Here is a 13,867-nt window from a genome sequence, read left to right as displayed (position 1 = left end):
CAGGTCCAGTCCAACCCATTAAACAGTGACGGGAATTTACGTGGATATTAGTATCTTATAGAACTTTAAAAACCTCACTCCCGTATTCCAAAACCAAACAGAACGAATTAGTAAAACACAGAGGGTTCTCCTTACCTCGTCTTACGATTCTTAACCCCCGGCTTTACCTTTCACTCCTTGACCTTTCTATAGCTCTTCTTCTCTACAGGTGTTTAATTAACATCAATTAACCCTCTTACAGATCCAGAGGCAGGATAAAGTGTTTAAGGGGACAGTTGAAATCGGCTTATATCACAGTATACGACAATAAACATGAAGTTCAAATGCTGGCACTCCGAGATAATTGAGTGCTTTTGAAGTGACAGGTTGGTGTGAAATCTCCTCTGCGCTGTATCAGCGTAAAATAGGGTCCTTCTAGCAGTCATAAGGACAAACATTCAGCAGGAGGCAGACAGGGGTAGAGGCGCAAATGATTGTTTGATTTGTTTACACAGCACTGGTTTTATAAAGACGACGGTGATATTTACAAATATACAAAGTTGTGACTTCAAAATATCACCGTTCAAGAGAAAAGGCCTCTCATCCAGGAAAACCTGTCTTAACCTGTAAGGGATTTCCTCCTCTTCTTCCGAAGAGGAGAGGCGAAAAGGATCGGAGGACCAAAATGCGGGGTGGTAAGTGTCCATGGTTCTTTTAATACGAAATAGTACAAATGAACAACTGGAATGAACGAAACCCAAAACAGTACCGTGTGGTGAAAAACACAGACATGGAAACAAACACCCACAAACACACAGTGAAACCCAGGCTACCTAAGTATGATTCTCAATCAGAGACAACTAACGACACCTGCCTCTGATTGAGAACCATACTTGGCCGAAACATAGAAATACCCAAATCATAGAAAACCAAACATAGACTGCCCACCCCAACTCACGCCCTGACCATACTAAATAATGACAAAACAAAAGGGAATAAAGGTCAGAACGTGACATAACCAATAAAGGCGGGCTCTACCAGGCTCACATACAGCCTCTCTCCTTGAGTTACCCAAAAGGGAACTAACTAGAAAATACCCAAATGTACACTTAAATACATTTGGCCACATCTATTTTTTGGGGCGTGCAAGTCAGGTATGTCTATGCCCGCTAAAGCTCGCACGTTCACAAAACATCAAACATGACAGAGAAACCGCGAACATGATCTCCAAAACAAAGACAAGAAGAAATTGACAGTAAACTGGTAAATGCAATAAACCAAAAGTTCTTAATAACAAGTGTTGCGCAGTTTGTGATCCAAATAATGTTACTACTTTATGCCATCATACCGCTCAGGAAGGAGACGCGTTCTCAACATTTTTAGAAAAGGCTGTTGCGCAGCAACTCACTGCCTTCCTGAAGACAAAACAATGTATTACGAAATGCTTCAGTCTGGTTTTAGACCCCATCAAAGCACTGAGATGGCACTTGTGAAGGTGGTAAATGACCTTTTAATGGCATCAAACCGAGGCTCTGCATCTGTCCTCGTGCTCCTAGACCTTAGTGCTGCTTTTGATATCATCGATCACCACATTCTTTTGGAGATTGGAAACCCAAATTGGTCTACACGGACAAATTCTGGCCTGGTTTAGATCTTGTCTGTCGGAAAGGTATCAGTTTGTCTCTGTGAATGGTTTGTCCTGTAAATTTCGGTTTTCCTCAAGGTTCCGTTTTAGGACCACTATTGTTTCACTAAAAATTGTAGGGATGTCATTCGGGATGTCATTCGAAAACATAATGTTAACTTTCACTGCTATAAGGATAACACACAGTTGTACATTTCAATGAAACATGATGAAGCCCCAAAATTGCCCTCGCTAGAAGCCTGTGTTTCAGACATAAGGAAGTGGATGGCTGCAAACCTACTTTTAAACAGAGATGGGACAAAACAGAGATGGACAAAACAGAGATGCTTGATCTAGGGCCCAAGAAACAAAGAGATATTCTGTTGAACTGACAATTACTCTTGGTGGTTGTACAGTCGCCTCAAATAAAACTGTGAAGGACCTCGGCGTTACTCTGGACCCTGATCTCTCTTTTGACGAACATATCAAGACTGTTTCAAGGACAGCTTTTTTCCTTCTACTTAACATTGCAAATATCAGAAACTTTCCGTCCAAAAAATGATGCAGAAAAATTAGTCCATGCTTTTGTTACTTCGAGGTTAGACTACTGCAATGCTCTACTTTCCGGCTACCCGGATAAAGCACTAAATAAACTTCAGTTAGTGCTAAATACGGCTGCTAGAATCCTGACTAGAACCACAAAAAAATGGATCATATTACTCCAGTGCTAGCCAACATACACTGGCTTCCTGTCAAGGCAAGGGCTGATGTCAAGGTTTTACTGCTAACCTACAAAGCATTACATGGGCTACCTATCTTTCCGATTTGATCCTACCGTACATACCTACATGTAAGCTACGGTCACAAGATGAAGGCCTCCTAATTGTCCCTAGAATTTCTAAGAAAACAGCTGGAGGCAGGGCTTTCTCCTATAGAGCTCCATTTATATGGAATGGTCTGCCTATCTATGTGAGAGACGCAGACTCAGTCTCAACCTTTAAATCTTTACTGAAGACCCATCTCTTCAGTAGGTCCTATAATTGAGTGTAGTCTGGCCCAGGAGTGTAAAGGTGAATGGAAAGGCACTGGGGCAAAGAACCACCCTTGCTGTCTCTGCCTGGCCGGTTCCCCTCTCTCCACTGGGATTCTCTGCAGAGGCTGAGTCACTGACTTACTGGTGCTCTTCCATGCTGTCCCTAGGAGGGGTGCGTTACTTGAGTGTGTTGAGTTACTGACGTGGTCTTCCTGTCTGGGTTGGTGCCCCCTTGGGTTGTGCCGTGGCGGAGATCTTTGTGGGCTATACTCGGCCTTGTCTCAGGATGGTAAGTTGGTGGTTGAAGACATCTAGTGATGTGGGGACTGTGCTTTGGCAAAGTGGGTGGGGTTATATCCTTCCTGTTTGGCCCTGTCCGGGGGTGTCCTCGGATGGGGCCTGACCCCTCCTGTCTCAGCCTCCAGTATTTATGCTGCAGTAGTTTATGTGTCGGGGGGCTAGGGTAAGTTTGTTATATCTGGAGTACTTCTCATGTCTTATCCGGTGTCCTGTGTGAATTTAAGTATGCTATCTCTAATATCTCTAACTACTGGCCCTTATTTGGACACTGTTAACAAACCTCCAAACGAGCTTCAATTCCATACAACACTCCCTCCGTGGCCAACAAATGCTCTTAAACGCTGATAAAACTAAATGCATGTTATTCAACCGATCGCTGCCCGCACCCGCCCGCCCGACTAGCATCACTACTCTGGATGGTTCTGACTAAGAATATGTGGACAACTACAAATACCTAGGTGTCTGATTAGACTGTAAATTCTCCTTCCAGACTCATTTTAAGCATCTCCAACCCAAAATTAAATCTAGAATAGGCTTCCTATTTCGCAACAAAGCATCCTTCACTCATGCTGCCAAACATACCCTTGTAAAACTGACTATTCTACCGATCCTTGACTTCGGCGATCTACTCAGCAAACTGGATGCAGTCTATCACGGTGACTTATTAAGCACATTTTTCCTCCTGAACTTATTTAGGCCATAAGAAAAGGGGTTGAACACTTATTGACTCAAGACATTTCAGCTTTTAATTGTTAAATTAACCTCAAAAGATATACTAAGCTAACATGTGGAATTGCTTTAAGATGGCCATTAAATGATTTCATAAAATATTGACATTGGACTTTTGTTGTCTTATTATGTTAATTAGATTGACACCCAGGCTACCTAAGTATGATTCTCAATCAGAGACCAAATCAGAGACAGCATCAATAGACTCTTAAATATGTATTTATAAAAATGTCTAAAAACATAAGTCCACTTTGACATTATGAAGTATTGTGTGTGTGTGTAGGCCCGTGACTCAACATCTAAACCTATTCAATAAAAAATAAAAAAGTCAAGAGGTGTGAATACTTTCTGAAGACATTACAGGCTAATTCATTTCAGGATTCACCACCTGAGGAAGTGGAAACTGCAAAACACATTGCCTAGATCGCTACCTCTAAATATAATACCCACTGCTAGTAGTCATGTATTCATGTGGTAGCCTAGTGGCAGGGGAGCCTAGTGGTTAGAGCGTTGGACTAGTAACCGGAAGGTACAAATCTGTCGTTCTGCCCCTGAACAGGCAGTTAACCCACTGTTCCCAGGCCGTCATTGAAAATAAGAATTTGTTCTTAACTGACTTGCCTGGTTAAATAAAGGTAAGAGCATGGCGCTTGTAACGCCAGGGTAGTGGGTTCGATTCCCGGGACCACCCATACGTAGAATGTATGCACACATGACTGTAAGTCGCTTTGGATAAAAGCGTCTGCTAAATGGCATATATTATATTGTAAAAATAAAAAAATAACGTCCTACAAAAACCTTTGCAGTTGTAGACCTACTACAAGTTGTAGACTACTACCAGTTGTAAACCTACTACCAGTTGTAAACTACTACCAGTTGTAGACCTACTACCAGTTGTAGACCTACTACCAGTTGTAAACTACTACCAGTTGTAGACTACTACCAGTTGTAGACCTACTACCAGTTGTAAACTACTACCAGTTGTAGACTACTACCAGTTGTAGACCTACTACCAGTTGTAAACCTACTACCAGTTGTAGACCTACTACCAGTTGTAAACCTACTACCAGTTGTAGACCTACTACCAGTTGTAGAACTACTACCAGTTGTAGACTACTACCAGTTGTAGACCTACTACCAGTTGTAGACCTACTACCAGTTGTAAACTACTACCAGTTGTAGACTACTACCAGTTGTAGACCTACTACCAGTTGTAAACTACTACCAGTTGTAGACTACTACCAGTTGTAGACCTACTACCAGTTGTAAACCTACTACCAGTTGTAAACTACTACCAGTTGTAGACTACTACCAGTTGTAGACCTACTACCAGTTGTAGGCTACTACCAGTTGTAAACCTACTACCAGTTGTAAACTACTACCAGTTGTAGACTACTACCAGTTGTAGACCTACTACCAGTTGTAGACTACTACCAGTTGTAAACTACTACCAGTTGTAAACTACTACCAGTTGTAGACCTACTACCAGTTGTAAACTACTACCAGTTGTAGAAGTACTACCAGTTGTAGACTACTACCAGTTGTAGACTACTACCAGTTGTAGACCTACTACTAGTTGTAAACTACTACCAGTTGTAAACTACTACCAGTTGTAGATTACTACCAGTTGTAAACTACTACCAGTTGTAGACTACTACCAGTTGTAAACTACTACCAGTTGTAGACTACTACCAGTTGTAAACTACTACCAGTTGTAAACAGTTGTAAATTATAGAAAAAAGAACATAGACTGCCCACCCCAACTCACGCCCTGACCATACTAAAACAAAGACAAAACAAAGGAACTAAGGTCAGAACGTGACAAGGCCTCTACCCTCACAATGGCAGGTGCGCATTTCGCCCCTGTGCTGCCCCATATCTCAAAACCATATCAAATATCTATTGAGCTGAATATTGAGCTGATACCTCCAGAAAGCTGAGACCCTCCTCTCCTTGACAAGAACAAAAGGGACAAAGCTGTGTTTTTTCACGCAATTGCATTTTGAAATGTTATACGATCAGAACTTGTTTTTCTCTCGCGCGACTGGGGGAGAGGAAAGTGGTTCACTCATCACAGCAACAGGCCCCAGCGAGGGCACAGGGGCAAGGGAAGGGCAGACACTTTCATTACAGGATTTATGATGATAATGCACTTTTTTGTTAGACCAAAGGTGATGTTTTAAGTGAGGTGAAAATGTAGAATTGTCTCTTTCTAAAATTATAGGCAACCTTTCTGTTTTTTATTTTTTATTTTTACGATACATGATCTTGGCTGTCTAACTGAGTTGGAGCAGGTGTCTTTGCTGATGGCGCGTTTGATACTGAATGTGAGGACACACCCTCTCCTCTCCAGATCTCGGTCACAATCAATTCAGTGTCAGTCAATGTCGGGATGAAAACCTCACACACCCTATCATAGGGCAGGACACTCCTGCAGAGCCCCCCCATAGGAACAGCTGAGGAGCAGGAAGGAGACAGGTCGGCCTCCAACAAGGCGTCCTCACCAGGACCCAGCTTGGTCAACTTGTCTCTGCCTTTATAAACCGTAATCAAACAGCACAGACAGAGGTGTATTACATTATTCACTTTAGCCTACCACAGAGATGAGATGTTTTCCTCCACATTTTAAGGGAAAACCCAAATAAGTTATACCTGCTGCCAACCTGTCACTCAACTTTTTATATTTTTATATAATGACATAAAACTAAAACTGAGGGGGCTTAAATTTGAACTGAGGGAGCTGAGCCCACTTTAACCCACGTAAGCCTTCTTTAGCCCACTTTAGCCCCTCGTGGAGCCGGGTACACCCTCTGATCTTCTACCTGAATACCTCCTTGACCTTTCCATAGCGCTCCTTCTCTACAGATGTTTGATAACCTCCTTTACCTAAATACCTTCTCTACATCTTCTACCTAAATACCTTCTCTACATCTTCTACCTAAATACCTTCTCTACATCTTCTACCTAAATACCTTCTCTACATCTTCTACCTAAATAACTTCTCTACATCTTCTACCTAAATACCTTCTCTACATCTCTACCTAAATACCTTCTCATCATCCACCTAAATACCTTCTCTACATCATCTACCTAAATACCTTCTTTACATCCTCTACCCAAAAATCTTCTCTACATCCTCTACCTAAATACCTTCTCAAATGGGGAGGTGAAGGGGGAGATGAAGGGAGAGGTGAAGGGGAATGGGGAGGTGAGGTGAGGTGGAAGGGGGAGGTGAGGGGGGAGGTGGAGGGGGGGTGAGCTAAATTAGACCAATCGGTAAATATTTTAGGACGGCTCATCTATTATTGACCGATGGCTTTACCTTACTGAACAGACTGGATATCAGTGGCTTTACCTTACTGAACAGACTGGATATCAGTGTCTTTACCTTACTGAACAGACTGGATATCAGTGGCTTTACCTTACTGAACAGACTGGATATCAGTGGCTTTACCTTACTGAACAGACTGGATATCAGTGGCTTTACCTTACTGAACAGACTGGATATCAGTGGCTTTACCTTACTGAACAGACTGGATATCAGTGGCTTTACCTTACTGAACAGACTGGATATCAGTGGCTTTACCCTACTGAACAGACTGGATATCAGTGTCTTTACCTTGCTGAACAGACTGGATATCAGTGTCTTTACCTTACTGAACAGACTGGATATCAGTGGCTTTACCTTACTGAACAGACTGGATATCAGTGGCTTTACCTTACTGAACAGACAGGATATCAGTGGCTTTACCTTACTGAACAGACTGGATATCAGTGGCTTTACCTTACTGAACAGACTGGATATCAGTGTCTTTACCTTACTGAACAGACTGGATATCAGTGGCTTTACCTTACTGAACAGACTGGATATCAGTGGCTTTACCTTACTGAACAGACAGGATATCAGTGGCTTTACCTTACTGAACAGACTGGATATCAGTGGCTTTACCTTAATGAACAGACAGGATATCAAGTCTCTCTCCAGTCTCCTCACCACCATGTCTTTGGCCTCTCCATACCTTAACATGGGCCAGTAGGTAGGCTAGTGGTTAGAGCCTTGGACTTGTAACTGAAAGGTTGCTAAATCGAATCCCCGAGCTGACAAGGTAAAAATCTGTCGTTCTGCCCCTGAACAAGGCAGTTAACCCACTGTTCCTAGGCCGTCATTGCCTAGTTAAATAAAGGTAAAATACAGATGTATTTTTTTAAAACCCTGCTATCCCAAGGAGCACAAATATACAAGACAGACGTGGCTGACCAGCAAAATATCAACTTCAGCCTCGATAAATTCCTCAAAGGTACAGACATATGTGTCGATGTGAAAGCCTATTCTAGCGTCTCAGGTTCAGATTATTTCTAGAAACATTAACGTTGATCATTATAATGTCCTAACTGCACAATGCAAAGCTACTCTAGCATAGAACATAATGTTGTAGGCCCCAAATACAATCCTTTCACTAACCATATGGAAACCAAATCAGAGGAGGCTGGTGGGGGGGCTATAGGAGGATGTAATGGCTGGAATGGAATTATTGGGACACCCTCAAAGTCCTTATCACGTGATCTTATGCTGCCACATTAAATGAATTACAACACACTTAGAAAACAGGGATCTTTTGAGATCAGCGCAGAACCATTTTTGGTTCCATGGAGAACCCTACTTTTAGAAAGGTGTGTGTGTGTGTGTGTGTGTGTGTGTGTGTGTGTGTGTGTGTGTGTGTGTGTGTGTGTGTGCGTGCGTGCGTGCGTGCGTGTGTGTGTGTGTGTGTGTGCGTGTGTGTGTGTGTGTGTGTGTGATACTCACTGGTTGTGTTTCCTGACATCTGGATGATGCATTTGCTGTCCTTCCCCATCTCTCTGGAGTTGAAGGGACGGACCCGCACCGCCACCTTCACAGAGGCCCCGGACATGGTGCCCCCTGCCTTGGACCAGCCTGCTCGGAGAGCCTCTCAAAACGGGCCCAAACACAGGGCCTGGGAGATGGTGCCTCCTGACTGGGACCAGCCTGCTCGGATCGCCTCTCAAAACGGGCCCAAACACAGGGCCTGGGAGATGGATAGCAACACCTGTAAAAGAAAATGAACAGTAGAAAATGAACAGTAGAAAATGAACAGTAGAAAATGAACAGTAGAAAAGGTCAAATCCTGTGTGTGTTAACAATAACTATCTGTGATCTTTTCCCACTGCTATCAACCCTGTCTCTGTTTTTAGTATTGATGTGATATAGTTATACCCTATTAGTGTGACTGAACCCTATGATTGGTTTCCAGTTGATCACCACAGAGTCAAATAGAGCAAAGAATCGTAAACATTATACTGTTTCTCCATGGTGTGACCTTGTCGTAAACATTATACTGTAGCACCATGGTGTGACCTTGTCATAAACATTATACTGTTTCTCCATGGTGTGACCTTGTCGTAAACATTATACTGTAGCTCCATGGTGTGACCTTGTCGTAAACATTATACTGTAGCTCCATGGTGTGACCTTGTCGTAAACATTATACTGTAGCTCCATGGTGTGACCTTGTCGTAAACATTATACTGTAGCTCCATGGTGTGACCTTGTCGTAAACATTATACTGTTTCTCCATGGTGTGACCTTGTCGTAAACATTATACTGTTTCTCCATGGTGTGACCTTGTCGTAAACATTATACTGTAGCTCCATGGTGTGACCTTGTCGTAAACATTATACCGTAGCTCCATGGTGTGACCTTGTCGTAAACATTATACCGTAGCTCCATGGTGTGACCTTGTCGTAAACATTATACTGTAGCTCCATGGTGTGACCTTGTCATAAACATTATACTGTAGCTCCATGGTGTGACCTTGTCGTAAACATTATACTGTTTCTCCATGGTGTGACCTTGTCGTAAACATTATACTGTAGCTCCATGGTGTGACCTTGTCGTAAACATTATACTGTAGCTCCACGGTGTGACCTTGTCGTAAACATTATACTGTAGCTCCATGGTGTGACCTTGTCGTAAACATTATAATGTAGCTCCACGGTGTGACCTTGTCGTAAACATTATACTGTTTCTCCATGGTGTGACCTTGTCGTAAACATTATACTGTAGCTCCATGGTGTGAACTTGTCGTAAACATTATACTGTAGCACCATGGTGTGACCTTGTCGTAAACATTATACTGTAGCTCCATGGTGTGACCTTGTCGTAAACATTATACTGTAGCTCCATGGTGTGACCTTGTCGTAAACATTATACTGTTTCTCCATGGTGTGACCTTGTCGTAAACATTATACTGTAGCTCGATGGTGTGACCTTGTCGTAAACATTATACTGTTTCTCCATGGTGTGACCTTGTCGTAAACATTATACTGTAGCTCCATGGTGTGACATTGTCGTAAACATTATACTGTAGCTCCATGGTGTGAACTTGTCGTAAACATTATACTGTAGCACCATGGTGTGACCTTGTCGTAAACATTATACTGTAGCTCCATGGTGTGACCTTGTCGTAAACATTATACTGTAGCTCCATGGTGTGACCTTGTCGTAAACATTATACTGTTTCTCCATGGTGTGACCTTGTCGTAAACATTATACTGTAGCTCCATGGTGTGACCTTTTCGTAAACATTATACTGTTTCTCCATGGTGTGACCTTGTCGTAAACATTATACTGTAGCTCCATGGTGTGACCTTGTCGTAAACATTATACTGTTTCTCCATGGTATGACCTTGTCGTAAACATTATACTGTAGCTCCATGGTGTGACCTTGTTGTAAACATTATACTGTAGCTCCATTGTTTGACCTTGTCGTAAACATTATACTGTTTCTCCATGGTGTGACCTTGTCGTAAACATTATACTGTAGCTCCATGGTGTGACCTTGTCGTAAACATTATACTGTAGCTCCATGGTGTGACCTTGTCGTAAACATTATACTGTTTCTCCATGGTGTGACCTTGTCGTAAACATTATACTGTAGCTCCATGGTGTGACCTTGTCGTAAACATTATACTGTAGCTCCATGGTGTGACATTGTCGTAAACATTATACTGTAGCTCCATGGTGTGACCTTGTCGTAAACATTATACTGTTTCTCCATGGTGTGACCTTGTCGTAAACATTATACTGTAGCTCCATGGTGTGACCTTGTCATAAACATTATACTGTTTCTCCATGGTGTGACCTTGTCGTAAACATTATACTGTAGCTCCATGGTGTGACCTTGTCGTAAACATTATACTGTAGCTCCATGGTGTGACCTTGTCGTAAACATTATACTGTAGCTCCATGGTGTGACCTTGTCGTAAACATTATACTGTAGCTCCATGGTGTGACCTTGTCGTAAACATTATACTGTTTCTCCATGGTGTGACCTTGTCGTAAACATTATACTGTTTCTCCATGGTGTGACCTTGTCGTAAACATTATACTGTAGCTCCATGGTGTGACCTTGTCGTAAACATTATACCGTAGCTCCATGGTGTGACCTTGTCGTAAACATTATACCGTAGCTCCATGGTGTGACCTTGTCGTAAACATTATACTGTAGCTCCATGGTGTGACCTTGTCATAAACATTATACTGTAGCTCCATGGTGTGACCTTGTCGTAAACATTATACTGTTTCTCCATGGTGTGACCTTGTCGTAAACATTATACTGTAGCTCCATGGTGTGACCTTGTCGTAAACATTATACTGTAGCTCCACGGTGTGACCTTGTCGTAAACATTATACTGTAGCTCCATGGTGTGACCTTGTCGTAAACATTATAATGTAGCTCCATGGTGTGACCTTGTCGTAAACATTATACTGTTTCTCCATGGTGTGACCTTGTCGTAAACATTATACTGTAGCTCCATGGTGTGAACTTGTCGTAAACATTATACTGTAGCACCATGGTGTGACCTTGTCGTAAACATTATACTGTAGCTCCATGGTGTGACCTTGTCGTAAACATTATACTGTAGCTCCATGGTGTGACCTTGTCGTAAACATTATACTGTTTCTCCATGGTGTGACCTTGTCGTAAACATTATACTGTAGCTCCATGGTGTGACCTTTTCGTAAACATTATACTGTTTCTCCATGGTGTGACCTTGTCGTAAACATTATACTGTAGCTCCATGGTGTGACATTGTCGTAAACATTATACTGTAGCTCCATGGTGTGAACTTGTCGTAAACATTATACTGTAGCACCATGGTGTGACCTTGTCGTAAACATTATACTGTAGCTCCATGGTGTGACCTTGTCGTAAACATTATACTGTAGCTCCATGGTGTGACCTTGTCGTAAACATTATACTGTTTCTCCATGGTGTGACCTTGTCGTAAACATTATACTGTAGCTCCATGGTGTGACCTTTTCGTAAACATTATACTGTTTCTCCATGGTGTGACCTTGTCGTAAACATTATACTGTAGCTCCATGGTGTGACCTTGTCGTAAACATTATACTGTTTCTCCATGGTATGACCTTGTCGTAAACATTATACTGTAGCTCCATGGTGTGACCTTGTTGTAAACATTATACTGTAGCTCCATTGTTTGACCTTGTCGTAAACATTATACTGTTTCTCCATGGTGTGACCTTGTCGTAAACATTATACTGTAGCTCCATGGTGTGACCTTGTCGTAAACATTATACTGTAGCTCCATGGTGTGACCTTGTCGTAAACATTATACTGTTTCTCCATGGTGTGACCTTGTCGTAAACATTATACTGTAGCTCCATGGTGTGACCTTGTCGTAAACATTATACTGTAGCTCCATGGTGTGACATTGTCGTAAACATTATACTGTAGCTCCATGGTGTGACCTTGTCGTAAACATTATACTGTAGCACCATGGTGTGACCTTGTCGTAAACATTATACTGTAGCTCCATGGTGTGACCTTGTCGTAAACATTATACTGTAGCTCCATGGTGTGACCTTGTCGTAAACATTATACTGTTTCTCCATGGTGTGACCTTGTCGTAAACATTATACTGTAGCTCCATGGTGTGACCTTTTCGTAAACATTATACTGTTTCTCCATGGTGTGACCTTGTCGTAAACATTATACTGTAGCTCCATGGTGTGACCTTGTCGTAAACATTATACTGTTTCTCCATGGTGTGACCTTGTCGTAAACATTATACTGTAGCTCCATGGTGTGACCTTGTTGTAAACATTATACTGTAGCTCCATTGTTTGACCTTGTCGTAAACATTATACTGTTTCTCCATGGTGTGACCTTGTCGTAAACATTATACTGTAGCTCCATGGTGTGACCTTTTCGTAAACATTATACTGTTTCTCCATGGTGTGACCTTGTCGTAAACATTATACTGTAGCTCCATGGTGTGACCTTGTCGTAAACATTATACTGTTTCTCCATAGTGTGACCTTGTCGTAAACATTATACTGTATCTCCACAGTGTTTCATGTTCACCTTGCGTGACTTTGCACCACTATTACACCAGGGTTCTGCATCCCAAATGGTACCCTATGCCCTATGTAGTGCACTACTTTAGACCAGGGCCCCATAGGGGTCTCTAATCAAAAGTAGTGCACTATAAAGGCAATAGGGTGCCATTTGGCCCGCATATCAGATCACAGAGCCCTTCTGCTGCGTTTCCATTAACAGGAAGGAGGTATAGTGATTCAAGAAACCTCTTCTCCTGGAAGGATAAAGCTCATAAATTACATTAGTTCAGCTACAGTAGCTAAGATCCTTGATCACTAAAGATGTAGACTCCCTCCCTCTGTTCTGTCCGTCCATATCACTATGGCAACCTACTCCTCCGAGAGTCATCGAGCACTCTCAAATCTATAATCTTATTTAAGGGAGATGACCACTGAATTGTACGAGAGCGCAGAGAGAGAGAGAGAGAGAGTGTGTAAACATATGTTTCCCATGCTAATAAAACGTAAAACCTCAAATAATGCATGCAGAGCAGAATTAGGGGCGATACCCGCTAATTATCAAAATCCAGAAAAGAGACGTTAAATTCTACAACCACCTAAAAGGAAGCTATTCCCAAACCTTCCATAACAAAGCCATCACCTACTGAGAGATGAACCTGGAGAAGAGTCATGGGGCTCTGTTTACAAACACAAACACACCCCACAGAGCCCCAGGACAGCAACACAAGTAGACCCAACTAAATCATGAGAAATCCAAAAGATTTGACACATTGAAAAGAATTAACAAAAAAACTGAGCAAACTCGAATGCTATTTGG

The 13,867-nt window shown here is 42.2% G+C and overlaps 1 protein-coding gene across 1 annotated transcript in view; it reads right to left on the bottom strand.

The window, feature by feature from the left end:
• Positions 1-13,867, bottom strand: part of kif1aa (kinesin family member 1Aa) — a 200,357-nt gene that overhangs the window by 179,679 nt on the left and 6,811 nt on the right. Inside the window, exon 2 of the mRNA XM_052525192.1 lies at positions 8,470-8,731. Within this exon, the coding sequence (XP_052381152.1) occupies positions 8,470-8,575 (106 nt within the window). The 5' untranslated portion in view covers positions 8,576-8,731. The remainder of the gene's footprint in view (positions 1-8,469; positions 8,732-13,867) is intronic.

The sequence above is a fragment of the Oncorhynchus keta genome, chromosome 1 (assembly GCF_023373465.1).
Source record: "Oncorhynchus keta strain PuntledgeMale-10-30-2019 chromosome 1, Oket_V2, whole genome shotgun sequence".
Lineage (NCBI taxonomy): Eukaryota > Metazoa > Chordata > Actinopteri > Salmoniformes > Salmonidae > Oncorhynchus > Oncorhynchus keta.
This window is presented reverse-complemented; position numbering and strand designations above follow the sequence as displayed.